The 16,151-nt window shown below is 39.0% G+C and overlaps 1 protein-coding gene across 1 annotated transcript in view; it reads right to left on the bottom strand.

Annotated features, from left to right (window-relative positions):
• LOC128384387 (phospholipid-transporting ATPase ABCA1-like) overlaps window positions 1-16,151 on the bottom strand; it is a 136,343-nt gene that overhangs the window by 73,556 nt on the left and 46,636 nt on the right. The window contains exons 19-24 of the mRNA XM_053343934.1: window positions 15,094-15,225; window positions 14,222-14,361; window positions 13,323-13,460; window positions 8,711-8,925; window positions 3,723-3,801; window positions 1,336-1,538 (exon numbers count right to left, since the gene is read on the bottom strand). Coding sequence (XP_053199909.1) covers window positions 1,336-1,538; window positions 3,723-3,801; window positions 8,711-8,925; window positions 13,323-13,460; window positions 14,222-14,361; window positions 15,094-15,225 — 907 coding nt within the window. The remainder of the gene's footprint in view (window positions 1-1,335; window positions 1,539-3,722; window positions 3,802-8,710; window positions 8,926-13,322; window positions 13,461-14,221; window positions 14,362-15,093; window positions 15,226-16,151) is intronic.

Raw genomic sequence — 16,151 nt, 5'->3', positions numbered from 1 at the left:
CAAAAATACAAGTACTAGTCAATTACAATGAAAGGATTGTTATATAAATATCATTATATGATTAACTTCCATAAAACACCTGTATCCCTATCAGCCCTTGTTTATTAGTGTCGTGTGTGGAAAATCCCTGTGCATTTCAATTGAAGTGTTGTTGGACTTCAAAAGAAAACATGGATGGGTGAAGTAACCTTGTTGTGTCTGAATTTTAGAAACTCAAAAGGAATTATTCACATTGCCTGCAGGCCATGAGTGTCTGATTTATGTCTGAGCATTAGCCAGTCACTCAGCCTTATGATCCAAGACTGTGTATGCCAAAGAGACACTTGTCCGGGAGAAATAAGACATTTGTAACGATAACTACTACCACTAGTACTAGTTCTTCTACTGCTACTACTACTACTGCTAATTATATAGCTGCAAGTAGCAACTGGTGGGATCTATGCCTGCAAGACAACCATCTTGAAATATTGATGTTCTGTGCAAGTTAAAATATTTCTATAATTGCAAGTAAGATAATGCATAATGTGTTGCCCTTTTTAAAAAACAACACGATGATGATATTAATGAATTGGAGGTATTTGCAAAGATTTCGAGCTCATTTCTTAGATGCTAAACAGTCAAATTGCGTAAAGGAGCAGACCAAGTTATTACACCAGTTAAATAAATAGAAAAATTGTTTGCTCTCATGCAATATGCATCTTAGTACAACATGTGGTCGGTCTCAATTTGCTGCCCATCAAAAATTCTTAATGCTTTAAAAATGTGTTTACTCTAGCATCAGGCTTAGAGGAACTGCGCCTCACAGTTTGCATGGCTTTACTTAGCAACATAATTCATGCAGCATGGCCAAGGGTGTGGATTTCCAAGACTTAGTGTAACTTATTTGTATATTCCGAAAGCTTACAAATACTGTGTGTGGCAGTGAGACAACTTCATGCAATTACTTTCCTTTGAGATGCTAGAAGAAAAAAAAAAAAAAAAAAAGGATTGCAGACCTCCAGGTTAAAAAATGATTGGCTAAAATGTGAAGTTTCTTGTTATAGTCTCAGCATCTAACAGACTGGAGTAATTTCCCTGAGTTGTAGGAGAAATTTGAAAACTAACTGCCAAAGCTTTGATTGCTCATTTATAGACTCTGATAAGCAAGGGGGGGAAACGTAGTAGAAGAAGAAGGAGAAGCAGAATTTAAATAAACTGTAACAAAAGGGGAAAAAAACAAGAGTAACTGTTTTATGTCTACTTTTATGTTCCTGCGTGTATGTAGGCAGTCCTTCTATACAGTATGTGTGCATGCTTGCGTCTCTGGCATTGTTGTCAATCCCACGCTTAGTGTACCTCCTCCAGTGTCGTGTCAGAGATGCCGTAGCTGGTCAGGCCGAGGTCAGCTAGGGCCAGGTCAAGTTCGTGGAAGAGAAGGGCAAAGGTCCCATCTCTGGCTCCTCCATAGGGCAGTATGTAGGTGATCTCCTGACCGATGTTCTCCAAGAAGACAGCCTGAGGGACATGGCGCCGCACAAGTTGACCCACTGCTGTCAAATCTGTCGGATGAACAGCAACCAAATTACTCATGAAACAAACTCCAAAGGATGGCAAAATTGCATGCATTCAAGCAATAGACATCTAAGGAAAATACAATACAGCTTTTTTTTTTTTTTTTTTTACAAAGTTGTTTATTAGAGTGATCCAACAGATGAATAACAGTAACAGTATTGGCTGCAAAGAAATACAGTATAGCATCCTTTAAAGTGTAAAACCAAAGTTGAAATCAAACCAACCGAACACATTTTGAAGTAAACTATTAAAATCACAGCACATTCCTGATGCTGTGACCTTTAAACATACTGAAGCAGATCAGTGGACATAATTGTCCTGCCTCATCCATTCTGAAGCTGGGTCTTAGTGTAAATCAATCAAGACAGTGTTGCAGAACACGCAGCATCCATTATTGATCCAGAACCTCTCATACATAATTACTGCAGCTTAACAACCAGCCGCCTGGTGCTTTATGATGAAGTAAATGGATCTGCTTCACACATCACCATATCCTTTTGCGAAAATATACATATGTGTTTAAGTCTGTTGCTTGTGTGTGCTGCAATTTTTACTTTTCTGATCGTTCATGATCGAGGCAACAAATCAAATCAGTAGCATGACATGTTTTGGCCAGCCAACATTTTTGTTTCTGCTGCTGTCTCTCTACATTTCCTTACTTTATAAAATGTAATAAACCACAGAAGTAAGGAAAGAGCAAAACACACCATTTTGCTTAATGATTCATTGGATGAGAATTTGGATGCAGATGTTTTAAGTTACCTCAACTGCAAGATACTTTTAAAAGAAATCAAAAAAGTCTGATAAAAAAACAAACCTTGTGACCTTTTTATCATAATGACTGGTCAAAGATGGAGAGCTTCCACTCACTCTCAAATATAACAATTACCTGTCACTTTCCACCTATTTTTTCCCAGAAAATGACTCAAAATCACAAGTGGGAGCAACAACTGCTATTTATTATGAGAGCTAAGATCACCAATCCCTGGGAGCCACTTAAGACCATACTGTACCACTCACAAGGTGCTAAAGACCAAGCTCAATTAACAAGATGACACACTGTGTTAAAAACTACTGCTAGAGAAAAACGTTGTTCATTTTAGTATTTAGTAAATTGTCATTACCTTGAAATGTGACATTCATCATCTCTCTATGTTCAATGCCCAACATTTTTCATTGTCTCAAAGGTTTTCTGTAGTCAGACTTTCTTTGATCTCAATAACAAAAAAAACCCTGACTTTGAATTTGTATTTACTTACCACCTTACTGAGAGATTAAACTGCACTCTACCCATGGTTAGAACATTTCAACAGCATCTTAATGCAGCAGCTATTTTACTAACACTGGTGTTTGTTGGTTTTATATTGAATGGTAAACAAAACAACAAGAAAGGGGATGTGTGTTATGGGAGCGAGCCAGGCGGGGAGTTCTGGTCCTCTGAAATGAAGCCAACACGGAAGTAACTTAGAACTGCATTCTAGCAAAAGGCCACCGGGGGGCGACCATTTTGGTGTCAAAAGGACTTCCGTCTCTATACAAGTCAATGGAGAATTCACCAACTTCTCACTTGATTTCTAACCTCAGTAAACGTTTTCAAAATGTTTATGGTCTCAATCGCTAGTTTAAAGCCTTCTTCAATGCAGTATGATGTTCATTTGTGACATTTTGGCCTCCCTGATTTTATATTTGACGATAAAGCAGGGTATGCATTAGGGCGTGGCTACGTTGTGATTGACAGGTTGATTGACCAATGTCCTCGAGATCCAGCCCTCGCAGCCAATCGCAACCTCCCCGCTCCGCCGTTGGCTCCGCCCATGGCCCTGCCTCATGACCATATAAGTAGAATCCGTGTTTTTATTTTTCCCAGCATGCACCTGAAATTTTCAAGATGGCGCTGCCTAGATTCGAAACTATTGGCTTCTTAGCAGCAGTCCACAAACCAATGGCTGACGTCACATGTTAAGTCCATTTCTTTTATACAGTCTATGGATCTAACAAGTTTTAGTGTAAAGCTGACATTAGGTAGCTTTACACTAAAATTGAAACAGTTTGTTGCTACAATAAACATACCAACTATTTGAAATGTCCAAGTAGCACAACTTTGAATCTAACCAATCATAACATTTGACTGGCAGTGACAGAGATGAAAATTAAACTGTCAGAAGTTTTACCTGAGGGATCAGAGTAGACCCAGCTTTGGCTGCCAATGCCGTCATCTGGGCTGCTGCTCCTCGAAGGACGATCTTTTTCCTGTTAATCAGAATTGGATTAGAACGGCTTTATCATGCCTTGCCACTTAGAATGATGAACAATGCCTCCTTGACAACTCCTGTCTTACATTAATCTAATAATGGGTGCCATCCATGAGTTTCTATTTAATTCCTTGAAATGAAGTTGTATGCATTCAACAACAGGTAATGCGGTCAGCCTGTAATGTAGCTGTGCAAAGATACATGAAGCTTAAGTGGTTTCAGTCTAACACAGTGCACACTGATGAAGATTATATTTTAATTCCAACACAGCTTGAATAATCTCACTGCATTTTTAAAGAACTTTATGACAAATAGAGTTTAATCAGGCTGAAATGAGATAAGGAAAATCAGACTTTCGCCGGTTATATTGGCTGCGTGATTGCAAAACTTTCCACTGCATTACAAAGTCGTCATCTTGGAAAATGTATTCTACCTTGCCCACAAAAGGTGTGTTGGATGTTTATTTATTTATTTCAAACAAATGACTCTGCTCACCTCAAAGAGCTCGCAGACTAATGGTAATTGCTCTAGCCCTGCTGGCATCAGTGCATCTTGTTCATTTGCTCCTATTGATTAAAACTAAGTGTGCCAGGCACCATTGGCGAGCTAAAGCGAGAATCACCCCTCTCCCCGGTGACAATTAGTATCATCCAGCACGTACGCGTTTGCCAATTTTCATGCTGGGAGAGACTAGACACAGATCATTATAGGGGGAGGGCAGTAAGAGAGAAAGAGAGCACTCAGGAAAGTCAGAGGTAGCAATGTTCAATAAAAGACTAGAGAGGGGTTACTGTATGTCAGAGGGGCTTCCAGCTTCAGTTCTTTTCCTGATGCATGAAGTCAAAAAGAATGATCTCATCCAATTACAGGAAGTATCATCTAAAGTTATTTTAATAAAAATAAAAAGATGGGTAATTGCGCGGTCAGACAGGAGTCCTAATCACCAAATTTGTGTTTATTTCAAGATAATGACACCACTCAGCCAGTGTTGTCTGTCACACTGCATGAAAAATAGGGAGGAAAAAAAAGAAAAGAAAATGGAGGGGAGAGTAGCGGAGCACAGGTGTAAATGACTGTAATTAACATCTGAAAAGCAGTGAAACCTGGCTCGGCTAGAACTTGACTCACTCAGATATGAAGCCAGACTTTTAAAAAGAAAAATCACTGATCTAGAACCAATCATAACTGACTGATTGTTAGATGTGTTGCTATTGGTCACCCTGGGTCATTATAATGACCTGTTGCCACCAACACCAATTATACTGTAAACAACGACTGCATGGAGGAGGAAGTCTTGGCCCAGATGTCCACTTGCTACAATGCAACCCCAAAAATATTGGCTGTTGCCCCAGAGGCTAGATCGTTGTCACAAAGATAGGTGATGGGTTCTCAGATTTCTAAAGACTAACTGTTTATTTTATATATATTATATGCTGTATATATTCGTGTTATTGTTATCCTATGGGCCACAACATTTTATAATAATTAAATGCGGAAAGAAAATAAACAATTGCTAGGAACATATTGATTAGAAGTTTTTAAAAATAGTGATACATATTATATAGAACAAAACAGAGCATGCACAACTACTACTGTGAGTGAAACAACTAGGCTACTGTCCTAGCCAGTAGGAGGTTTCAAAGTATCCAGTCACTGTCTGGAACAAAAGTTAGACTTCAGCCAGACCTGGGACATCAGAAATACTTTTTTGCGACCGCTGGGTCATATTTGGTGGCATTCTATCCAAATATCCTCCAATGTGCAGACATCTGTGATGTGTAGCTGTTTACTTCTGATTAGCTTCCAGTCTTGCCTGAAGTATCGCACACAGGTCGGCGAGCTCAATGCTGCGAAAGAATAGAGGCCAAATGATCCACCCAGACACTCCTTCAAAGGTACCTTATCGGACATTATATAAATTGTGACTCCCCTCCAGAAGTCCATGTCATCTGCTGCTGGTACATTCTGTTTCGCTTCTAGCAGCTGTAAACACAACCAATATTGTTCAGTGCTGAGTGTTGAAATAACACATCTACTACTGTAACTGAAAAATAATGTCATACTAACCAACAATAAATCATTCCCTCTTTCTTCTCTGTCAACTCCAGGCTAAATTCCTCATGGCTGCTTTTGTGAACACACATACCCATGTTTAAGCAGTTTGTAGGGGCATTTAATCACTTGCAATCAAATACATTCTTCCCAAAATTTGGGATTGTGTGCTCATCTGTCGTCTTCATTTCCTCAACACGGGCCTCACGGTTTATTTTGGCTCCCAAAGCAGCCATTCTCTCTTCCATGGATACCAATTTGGTGTACACTGTGGTCAGTTGCTCAATCAGATCAGCAGCAAACAGAGTCATTTGGCAAGACAGCTCACTGACAGCAGTCAGCAGTTTTCTAGTCTGTGACTGGTGTAGGACTGGCTGAAAGGGGTCGATCATGAGGCAGTCTATTGTTCAGAGGTGTTTCTGGCGAATCAAAGGTGAGATGCTCACTGTGCATTGTGGTGATAGAATTCGATGTGACTCACAAGCTGCAAAGGCAATCTAAAAATGGTACACAATGGAGAACGTCTCTTTGCTTGTTTATATGCATGAGGTCCTTCGTGTGACCATGAACTCGCATGTGACTGGACAACACTTCTAATGTGATGACGTAAGCAACTAACGTAGCACGTCCAGGGAGTAAATATCAAGATACAACCACAATCATACATTTTCTTTACACCTGCAAGATGAAAGAGAAAAGGCACCTTTGTGAACACTGTAACAATCAACTCTCTCATGTGCTGTATACTGAGTATAAAGTACCCTATTTCAGAAATGGAGTTTGGGTAAGAAAATACAAAAGGGCTGCTGTCATCCAGTCAAGTCTTTCAGTATCAGCTTTACACTAGGTAAAAGAGTAAATAAAAGTGACCTGTTTGAGGTGCACACAGAGACAGTATAGAAATAATGGACACCATGACATCACCCACTGATTTGTGGACTCGCACTTTGAGTTTGGCATTTTAACTGTCACCATGTTGGATTTTTGGAGTGAGGAGTAATGAGAAATGACCATATTTGGACAAGAAGGTGGAGCTAACCCTAATGCTAGCTGCTATGTTTAACTGTGATAATTCCGACGCTAATTTGTGCTAGTGAAGAGCAAGCTTAAAACCATGAAAACCAAATAAACACACCAGAAAAACTGAACATCGGATTCCTTATAGGTTCTTTAGTACGACAAAACGGTAAACAAGACTCTTTCAGTAACCAAAATGTTACAATTAACTTACGTATTGAAAACCTGCTGGAATAGAGACAGCTACAGCTATGCTGCTAGCCATTTCAAAATATGCAGGTTTAAGACACAACGGTGAAACAGGGTGAAACTGCAGGTATGTTAGCCTTTTCACTCTAAAGTGGACATATCCATTTGCTTAGTTCCATTCAAGGAATTGAAATGGCTATTGGCCCAATAAACACATTAGATGGTCTTTTCACATGTCTAAGGTAATATTTACAGCTTATTATTACCTATTTAAGCAGTCTTTCTTGTCGAACTCCTCAAAGGATTCCAGCATGTGTTTTAAGTGTTTTGCTTCACATTTACATAGGATGAATATGTGAAGAGAATGAAGAGGGGAAAAGCCTTACACAGGAGCAGAGTGAAGTCTATCCTAAAATACTAGATGGAGAGGGACATGGAATTTATCAGTCATCAGAAAAACCAGAAGACTGACTGATGAAACTTCTGGCCATGATAATTTTGTCATGGCAAGCAACCTTAAAGATTTCTGACAATGCCATCACATCACTACTCCTGTACATCAAACAGCTTGTGTGGATAAATAGAAAAGCTCTCTGTGCTGATTCTCCTGCCGCCTTCGCAAGCAATATTTAAAAGACTTTATTCTCCCTGAGGAAATGGACAAGCATTCTCCATAACAATTTCTCACAACTCGTTCAAAACATGCCTGTTCAGAACAGGGCAATTGCTTGGCCTCCGGCTGCTACTTCAACGCATAGAAAAATTAATATAGCTGATGTGAGGTGTGAAAAAATGTTTCCCAACATGAAAGAAACATTTCAAGTAAAATATCTCAAATAAAGTGGATTAATCATATAAGGTGCGTAGATTGTTTCTATTTTTTGTATCTTCAGTTCAGATGTGAGTGGGTTAGGGTTAGGGTTAGGTTAGGGTATGTTTGCTCCAAAGATTTGTGCTTTGTCTTTAGTGGTGCTTCACAATCCCCACAGTCTTGGAGGATATGAGACAAACTGGTTTTAAATGGCTACATTTTACACGCTTAACTATACTCCAACTATATTGTGTATTAGACTCTGAGCGCTTCCAAATGAGAGTGACATATCATCAACAGTGTACCTGAACATCTCGTGTAGATACAATGGTTCACACACTGCTGCTGATAATCTGCTAAACATGCTGCTAACGCTGTGCTTTATGTCTAGACACGGGGTCAGAGTGTCCATTCTTGATTAAAAGCTCTGTTTTCGCTGTCTCTTTCTCCTCTCTTTGGAGCACTTTTCTCTGACTTTTGTCACACCTCGTCTCTGGTCTCTCCCTGACATGCTGGAGTCAGTCGGGAGAGTCCTGAAGCTCCACTCTGCCCCTGCACAGAGTGAAGCCCCTCGCTGATTGCTGTTATAGGCCAAATCGACTATCACTGATTTACAATGTAGCTTTGCACACCTGCTCTTATTTAGTTATAGAATTATTTGAGTTTTGATGTCATTTTTTGAGACTCTTTCATGGTTGTATGTTTTTATATTGTTTGTGAGCCCCTCGCATAAAAGAGTACTGTTCGCTCTCCTTTGTGGGTTCATCATAATGAGAACCTTTTTAACATTGCACATATAAAACAGCAATTAGAAAATACATATGCTATCTGTTCGTACCTCTGTTTCCTGATTGTGTATGATACCATTACGCTGAGCTGTCATCTTTTCAATCCCATCTCTGACCAGAGTGAGGTAGTAGCCGCTTCCAAAACACTTCTTCAGGAAAAGGGAGGAGCCGCAGCAGCGCATTTTGCCTTGGGAGATGATGGCAATACGATCACCTAAGATGTCTGCCTCGTCCATGTGGTGTGTAGACAAAATGATGGTGCGACCTGAAGAGAGACAGAAAGACTGATTGGATCAATATCAACAGAGCAGACAAATTATGTATGTGTGTGTGCATCATGTAGTGGAGAGTGAATAAAAACACTGGATTGGAAGTATGAAAAAAGTTTGGGCACACACTGTAAATTAAGAAATGACACTTCTGAAGCATTTTTCACTTTAAACCTTGTTTGTTTTGACAACTGTCATTATGAAAAAGAAGACGGACAAGAAAAAATGCAGCAGATCCAAAAGGTTCAAATCACGCCAATATCACAATCTGTCTCTGCATGGTAGTCACTTATCTCCGTATTGCCAATTCCACTGTGTTTTCTACTCCTTATCCACATGGCAAAAAAAAAGCAAACTCCAGAAGAGTGTGTGGGTGTAAATCTGACACAAAGTCAAAATAATGATAAAGGCTACAATAAGTCTTCTTTCTCAACGTTTCTATGAGACCACATTTTGTTTCTGCTCCCCCTCTTGTTTGCACTGTGAGCGGCTTTGATTCGAGAGGCATCAAACTGAGCACAATTGCAATGACAACTACAGCATGCATAGCAAGGTTATTCACAGGTGTTCTAATCCTTTCATCTCATGCTGTATCAGATAACACATTAATTATCACATACCCCAGAAAATATAAAAAAAAATAAATAAATAAATGAATAAAAATCCCAACTAGATTTGTAATGAAGTCACAGCATGAGCGTGTCACTGCAGTCTGCATGAAAGCGGTACCACAGAGCATCGGGTAACTTTTGATCTAGTCGTGTTTTAAAGCATAAAACATTTAACCTGATACCTTTATGATCGAGTTACAAAGAAAGGAACCTCTTTAGCAGTTATAAATGGTGCCAACTGAAAAATAACAACTTTTTATTTAACAGTTATAAGGGTCAAAGAGTCAATAAGTTGTAAATGATTATCTTGATAGGGCAGCTGTGCCCTATCAAGCATATTAAACTCAAAACATGGTAAGCAGATGCACACTCAGTAAGTAGTAAGTAGTAAGTAGTATGGAGTTTTTACCCGTTCTTTGCTGAATTTGTCAGTGTTTATTGGAAAAGGTCAGATGCCCTGCTGAGCGTAGAGGCTTTTTTTTTAGTTTGAATTTGTATCCTCGTAGGTCATGTTATACCAGGGACAAGGACACACTCAGAGGTCATTAACTGCAACCCAATGCAACCATTTCTCTTACCCGACTATTTCTGCTACATCTTCCCTCCTCCTATCTCCCACCGCCTCCTTGCTTATTTTTGGGGCCTACAACCAGCTGAGCTGCTAAATCCATCCCTTCTCAGTTAAGTATTGCTGCCTTATGCTATGCCAAGCAAGTCTGGATCCCTCTATATACAAACTCCAGCAAAATGCCCATGTTGAATGAATGCCACAACCCAGTCAATTTAACATATGGGGGGGAAAAAAAGCTGTGCTTATGAAGGGGGCGGGATGAGGAGATTGCTTGAGGTTTAGTTTGACTGAGCCAGCTCATTTTATATGGGACGCTCAAACTCAGATGATTTTCCCAAGGATTTGTTGTGGTTTACAAGGGGGAAAAAAATAATCAAAACCCACTGCATCATTCGTGAGTTGGGAGCAAAATGAATGTGTTTGGACTGCAGATGGCCCACAAAGGTACTCTGATTTATAGTGTGTTGTGGTGCATTACAGCACAAAGTGATATATCAAATGGAGTTGGGTGTGTTCAGGTAAATTGGTAGTTCTCGCACTGCGTAGAGCAAAGTCAGGCTGGAAATCTGGTTTCTGTTATTTAGCTTCCTTCCCTCTAAATCACGTTGATGGAAATTGATTCATAGTGGTTGGGTAAGGCTAGACAGATATTATGTACGCAGCGTGGTGAATTATTGGACAAAGCTGTATTAGCTGGTGTTAGTGGCAATTAATTTAAATCAATACATTTTAATATTACCTTGATCCCATTGATGGTGTGATTGCTGAATCAGAAGAAAAAGATGCGCTTGTTTCATTTAAAGGTAACCAAAGCTATACTGCAGCTGCATGATCTGTACAAGGTTCTGTTCACTGTTGCAGCTTGTTTTGGATCACATTTGAAGGTAATCTTTTTTTTTCTCAAACTCCAGCAACTCAGACACTTTTATGATGTTCCAACTACTATGGTTGAATCTTCCCATACACACTATTTTATTGAGGGGATCTGATCTTTTTTACCCCTAAATCTTCAGAATGGTTGTTCTGTGCGTCCTGAAAAGTATTAACGACTTAAGATTATATACAAGGGGGGGAAAAAAAGGCTGATACAATTTTATGCCATTTGTACTGCAATATTGGCTTCTATCCTACATGAATGTGTGCTCCTGGGGAAAATGAATTATGCATGGTACTTCAATTTTTCACAAATGCCAGAGAAACTTTAAAAAATGCATGCAACTGCAATCAGAGTCTACAAGAAATTGAGTTGTTGCTAAACATCCAAAGTGGATTTTGTGGGCAGGTAAGTTTTTAAAGGCAAAGTCTTGTAAGAAAGACCTTAAAGATTTTAATTTGTTTGATGAACTCAACTCAAATCTCATTACATATGTTTGTAACACGCTACAGATGTAATTCTTTAAATAACTCTTCTGTCTTATCCAAAATCACACTACAGTTATTTTATATTTCATATATTTCAAAGGTGTTAAATGAGACAATAGCAATATTAACTTTGTTTCACACATTTTAATTCCCCCCTCGCTATTTCCTTGTAGCCATGCCTACATGTGACATGTGATCTAATCTTGGCCTAAACACAGCATTCATGGAGTATACATTCAAGGTGGGATTTAAGAGTTGGTGATCACAGTATCTCAGTGTTATAGTATACTGCAATAACACTGTTTATGGCATTTCTGAGGGAGCAGCTTTATGTTATTCTACAGCAAAACTACTATTTAAATCTTTATAACCAACTTGAGGGATGTCAGTGTTTTTACCTTCGAGCGATTACATGGCTGCCGATACAAGCTGTTAAAATGAGAAATTCAGTAAGTCAAACATTTGAAGATCTATTTAAGGTGATTATAAAATAATAGAGAACCAAGTCTTTCAGGGTACCAGGAAAGGGCTTGTAAATTGGTTAATTTATCAGTTTCGATCAATAAATTAGGTCACATAAAATTACACAGCTGATACAAAAGTTACACAAGGCTAAAGGCAATTTAATGAGGGTAATTTAATAGTAATCAAGCCCCAGTGTTGGATAATAATTCAAAATTCAGGATTTGCTCATTTTTATTTCAAATCCTCACCTTCCACAATAAAGTTCTAATGATACATGAAGAGATACGGTAAAAGCCACCTTTCATGCAAAGATCTGAGGAATAATCAAATACCATTATACCACCGTATTAGCATTTTGATGAACGTTCCTTCCTCATTACAAGATAGATCAAGTACACACATCTTACACTGAGGGTGTAATTTCCCCTATTAATGCAGGTACTGCAGGTTGACGTTTCTTCACAGTGTGAGGAATTTTAAGACAGTTTGAATAGCCATCAACTAAATAAGCCGCTACTTAATTTAATCATAACAACACATACTGCAGCAATCTGGTCAAACCTGTCTGTGTGGAAAAACCTGCACATTTAATTAGCTATGAAAAACCACAATATTAAGTCAAATTTCTGCTCTCAGCTTTTTCATACAAACACACTGCTTGTACCTTTTTTTATTTTTTTCCTTTTGCTTAATGACAAAGCTTAGTAACACTGGGGTACAAATAATACTGGAGAGGCACAAAACATGACTCATTCAACCAGCGAGAATGTGGGTGTTCTCATTATAACAGAGTTATCTCCGGCTCCCAATTGGAGTGAAAGGTCTTGATTAGAGAGAGAGAAGCTAATGACACAGTGAGGGCGGAATGTCACTCAATGCACATTAAACATTTAGACATCTGTTGAGAGAACGTGTTACTATAATGCCCATGTCCTGCTCACAGTCACTAGCAACCACAAAGTATATAAGGCCAGGGAGTGACAAGCTGACTCATATGGCAGACAATTAGGGACTCTGTTAAATAGCGTGTCAATTAAAGCGTCTCGGATTCACTTGTCTTCGCTTTGCATTTCAATCTGTTCCAGTACGAATTTCAATTTCTCTCCACCCACTATTGAGTGTCACACAGAGCACGGCAAAAAAAAAAGAAAAGAAAAAAAAGAAACTTCAGTGGGCTACTCGAGACAATGGCTCATTGCATTCACAGCTCTCATATTGGAAACTTTTGCGCCTTCTCACTTACCTTACAAGAATCAGATTTGAAAAGTTTCTCGGTTTCGAAACAGATCAAACATGTACTGTGCATTTCAATCAATTCTACACATATAGGTACTTCAAAGCCTTTACTGCAGCAGAGCCTTGGTTCTTACCACTGATCCCATACCTTGTTTGTACTTTAACAGCAGTTCCCAGATACCCCTGCGGGCATAGGGGTCCACTCCTGCTGTAGGTTCATCTAAGATGACAATTTTTGATCCGCCGGCAAATGCTATAGCCACGGACAGCTTCCTCTGCATTCCACCTGAAAGAGAGAATGACCTATATTAGCCTCAGTATGTCACTCAGTCACAGCATTGGTCTTGGACATGTATGACAAAGGCATCTAGAAACTGCTGCTGACATAATATGGATATTCATTTGGTCCTGTGTAGTAGACATTCGGTCTGTAATCAGTGAAAAATCCTCCATCAAACATCTGTCAACATTAGGATTCAGATGTTTAATTTGACACGATATCGGGAAGTGATTACGGAATAAACGTGTCGAGATGTTGCTCATATTTTATTGTCTTCTGCATGGTGAAAAAATGATATATGGCAGGCAAGAAGATACACCTCACTACGGTTATTCAGGTCTCCACTCTCATAGCGAGCTCTTCAAAATGCGTCCGATGTAGTGCTAATGTAGTGGAAATGTCAGCATAGATCAACCTTGAAAGTCATATTTCAGTGATTTTGCTCACAAGCAATCCGTGACTGGGGACAATTTATCAAGTAGGACTTGTTCATGCCCCCCCAGACAATGAATTACAACCTGTGACACTCAGGTATAGTGCATGCGTACATCTACACAGCCACATGCGCTCGCAGAGGAAAGGTGTACCATGGCTGTTTTATCCTGAATAGAGGGGATAAGCCACAGATGATATCCCTTCTCAGGGGAAATGAAAGCACAGATATATACACATAAAAAATAACTTTTACGTATCTGCATGATTTCAACCAGACATTCTGAGACACGTAGATCACAAAGATGTCAAATTACACACTCATAAAGACACACCTGACAGGTTCTTCGCAAGATCCTTGCGCTTATGTGGTAAACCAACATCCTTAATCATCTGGTCCATTTCGATTTTCACTTCGTCACGGGTGCATCCTTTCAGCCTGGCGTAGAAGTAGATGTGCTCCTCCACTGTCAGCCTGGTGTAAAATGTGAATGTAAAATTGACGCCCATTTGATTGACATGTGAGGGGGGCATGAGTGACCAAAGAGGGTACTGCACGCCACTTCATCAAATACAGTGTCACATTAATGCATATTGCAATACAACTGAGCTGTGTTCTAATTGTGTTTATTGAACAAAACTACAAAAAAAGTCTTTAATTCCACAAAAATGCCTTCTCTACTTTACAGATGAGAAGATAATATGTTGTATCGTCTATCTCTATGTTTGCATGAATTTTTTAACCCTACTTACTGTAGATGCTTTGACTGTCTGGGATTAATATTAATGAAAGTAATTTGCAGGTGCTCAGCCATAATTATGATGTAGGACTTGTGTCGAGTTGCAGATAATCAGTTTGTGGAGAGAGAGAAATAGAGGGGACTCTAAAGGTGAAATAAAAAAAATGGAATAAAAGCTGGGACTGATGCTATTAGGAGCAATTTAGCAGATGGAGTGAACCAAGTTAATTTTTTTTTTTTTTAACAGAAAACTGGAAAAGGGATAATGATGTGCTGATGTGAAACATAAGCCAGACACTGAGCCCTCATTATGCATATGATTAAATTGTGGTGTAATGAGCTTTTTCTTCTTTTTTTTTTGTTCTTCTTCTCTTTAATTTTTTAAATACACCAAAGGCAAAACATGATTTTGCCAATGGCCACTTGTGAACATGGATGGATGAATATTTGTTCATCAATTCACTCACTCATTGAATAAGACATTGTGCTGTGGGCACATTCCCAAATACTTCCGAATGCTGTCCATGTCGGTGTGGATGTCAAGTCCGTTGATGAGGGCGGTTCCAGATGTGGGCGGGAAGAGTCCTGTTAGAATTGACCTGCAGAGACAAGCAGAATATAAGAAATTAACATCAGGATAACATAACTCAGATTCATTCTGTCTGTAATTTTTGACTTCATCATCACTTAAATTGTAAAGCTGCTAAAGAGGCTCTAAGTTCTTGTAACTTAGAAGCATCTGGTTGAAAATAACATTGAATTAGATTTATTCCCTCTTCCATTTACACATATTTGTCAATTAGACATCATTTTCTGCTTTATTTACATGCTCTAATTCAGATTTCACAAGGTAGGGAAACATATTTCCGTGACAAATGAAAAATGGAACTAGTACAGTACTGCTGCATCACAGGATTTGGAGCACTGATGGTCCACATAATTTCCATTAACTTGTAGTCAGTCTCAGGTCATGAATTATTTATGAATTACTTAGCAGACTGGGCAGAAAAATACCAAATGTCAAACACAAAACTGGGAGAAATAAAAAACAATTATTGCAAAACAAACACTTACATTAAACACTAGAATTAAATATTAAGTGTTTTAGTTAAAGGTTTGGCATAAGTGACAAAATGTCTGCATATCCCCAAAAAAGCTATAAGAGGTTTTTTTTTCATGACTTGTGCAGAAACTCAACCGTAACACTGAATCTCACAGTTGGATATATATTTTTGCTTTGGACATGTATCCAAACAGAGCTCCAGTGTGTGACAGAGTCCTTCCTCTGTCCTTTCTGTTATTGTGCTCTGTTATGTTTCGTTACAGTTGCTCAGAGCGGATGTCTTCCCTTCAGCCCTTAGTCTTGCATCACTTGCTCTCTCTCTCTATCTTTCTCTCTCATCCTTTCTGGGCCAGTGGGTTTCATTTATTTCCTGTCATCCTAACCCGTCCAACCTTTCCACTATTTTTTAAACAGCAATTAGAGAGCTCCCACTATCAACACAACAGCTGACTGTGTGTGATA

The sequence above is a fragment of the Scomber japonicus genome, chromosome 22 (assembly GCF_027409825.1).
Source record: "Scomber japonicus isolate fScoJap1 chromosome 22, fScoJap1.pri, whole genome shotgun sequence".
In the NCBI taxonomy this organism is placed as follows: Eukaryota; Metazoa; Chordata; class Actinopteri; order Scombriformes; family Scombridae; genus Scomber; species Scomber japonicus.
Note: the sequence above shows the minus strand (reverse complement) of the source record. Positions and strands in the feature narration are given on the sequence as shown.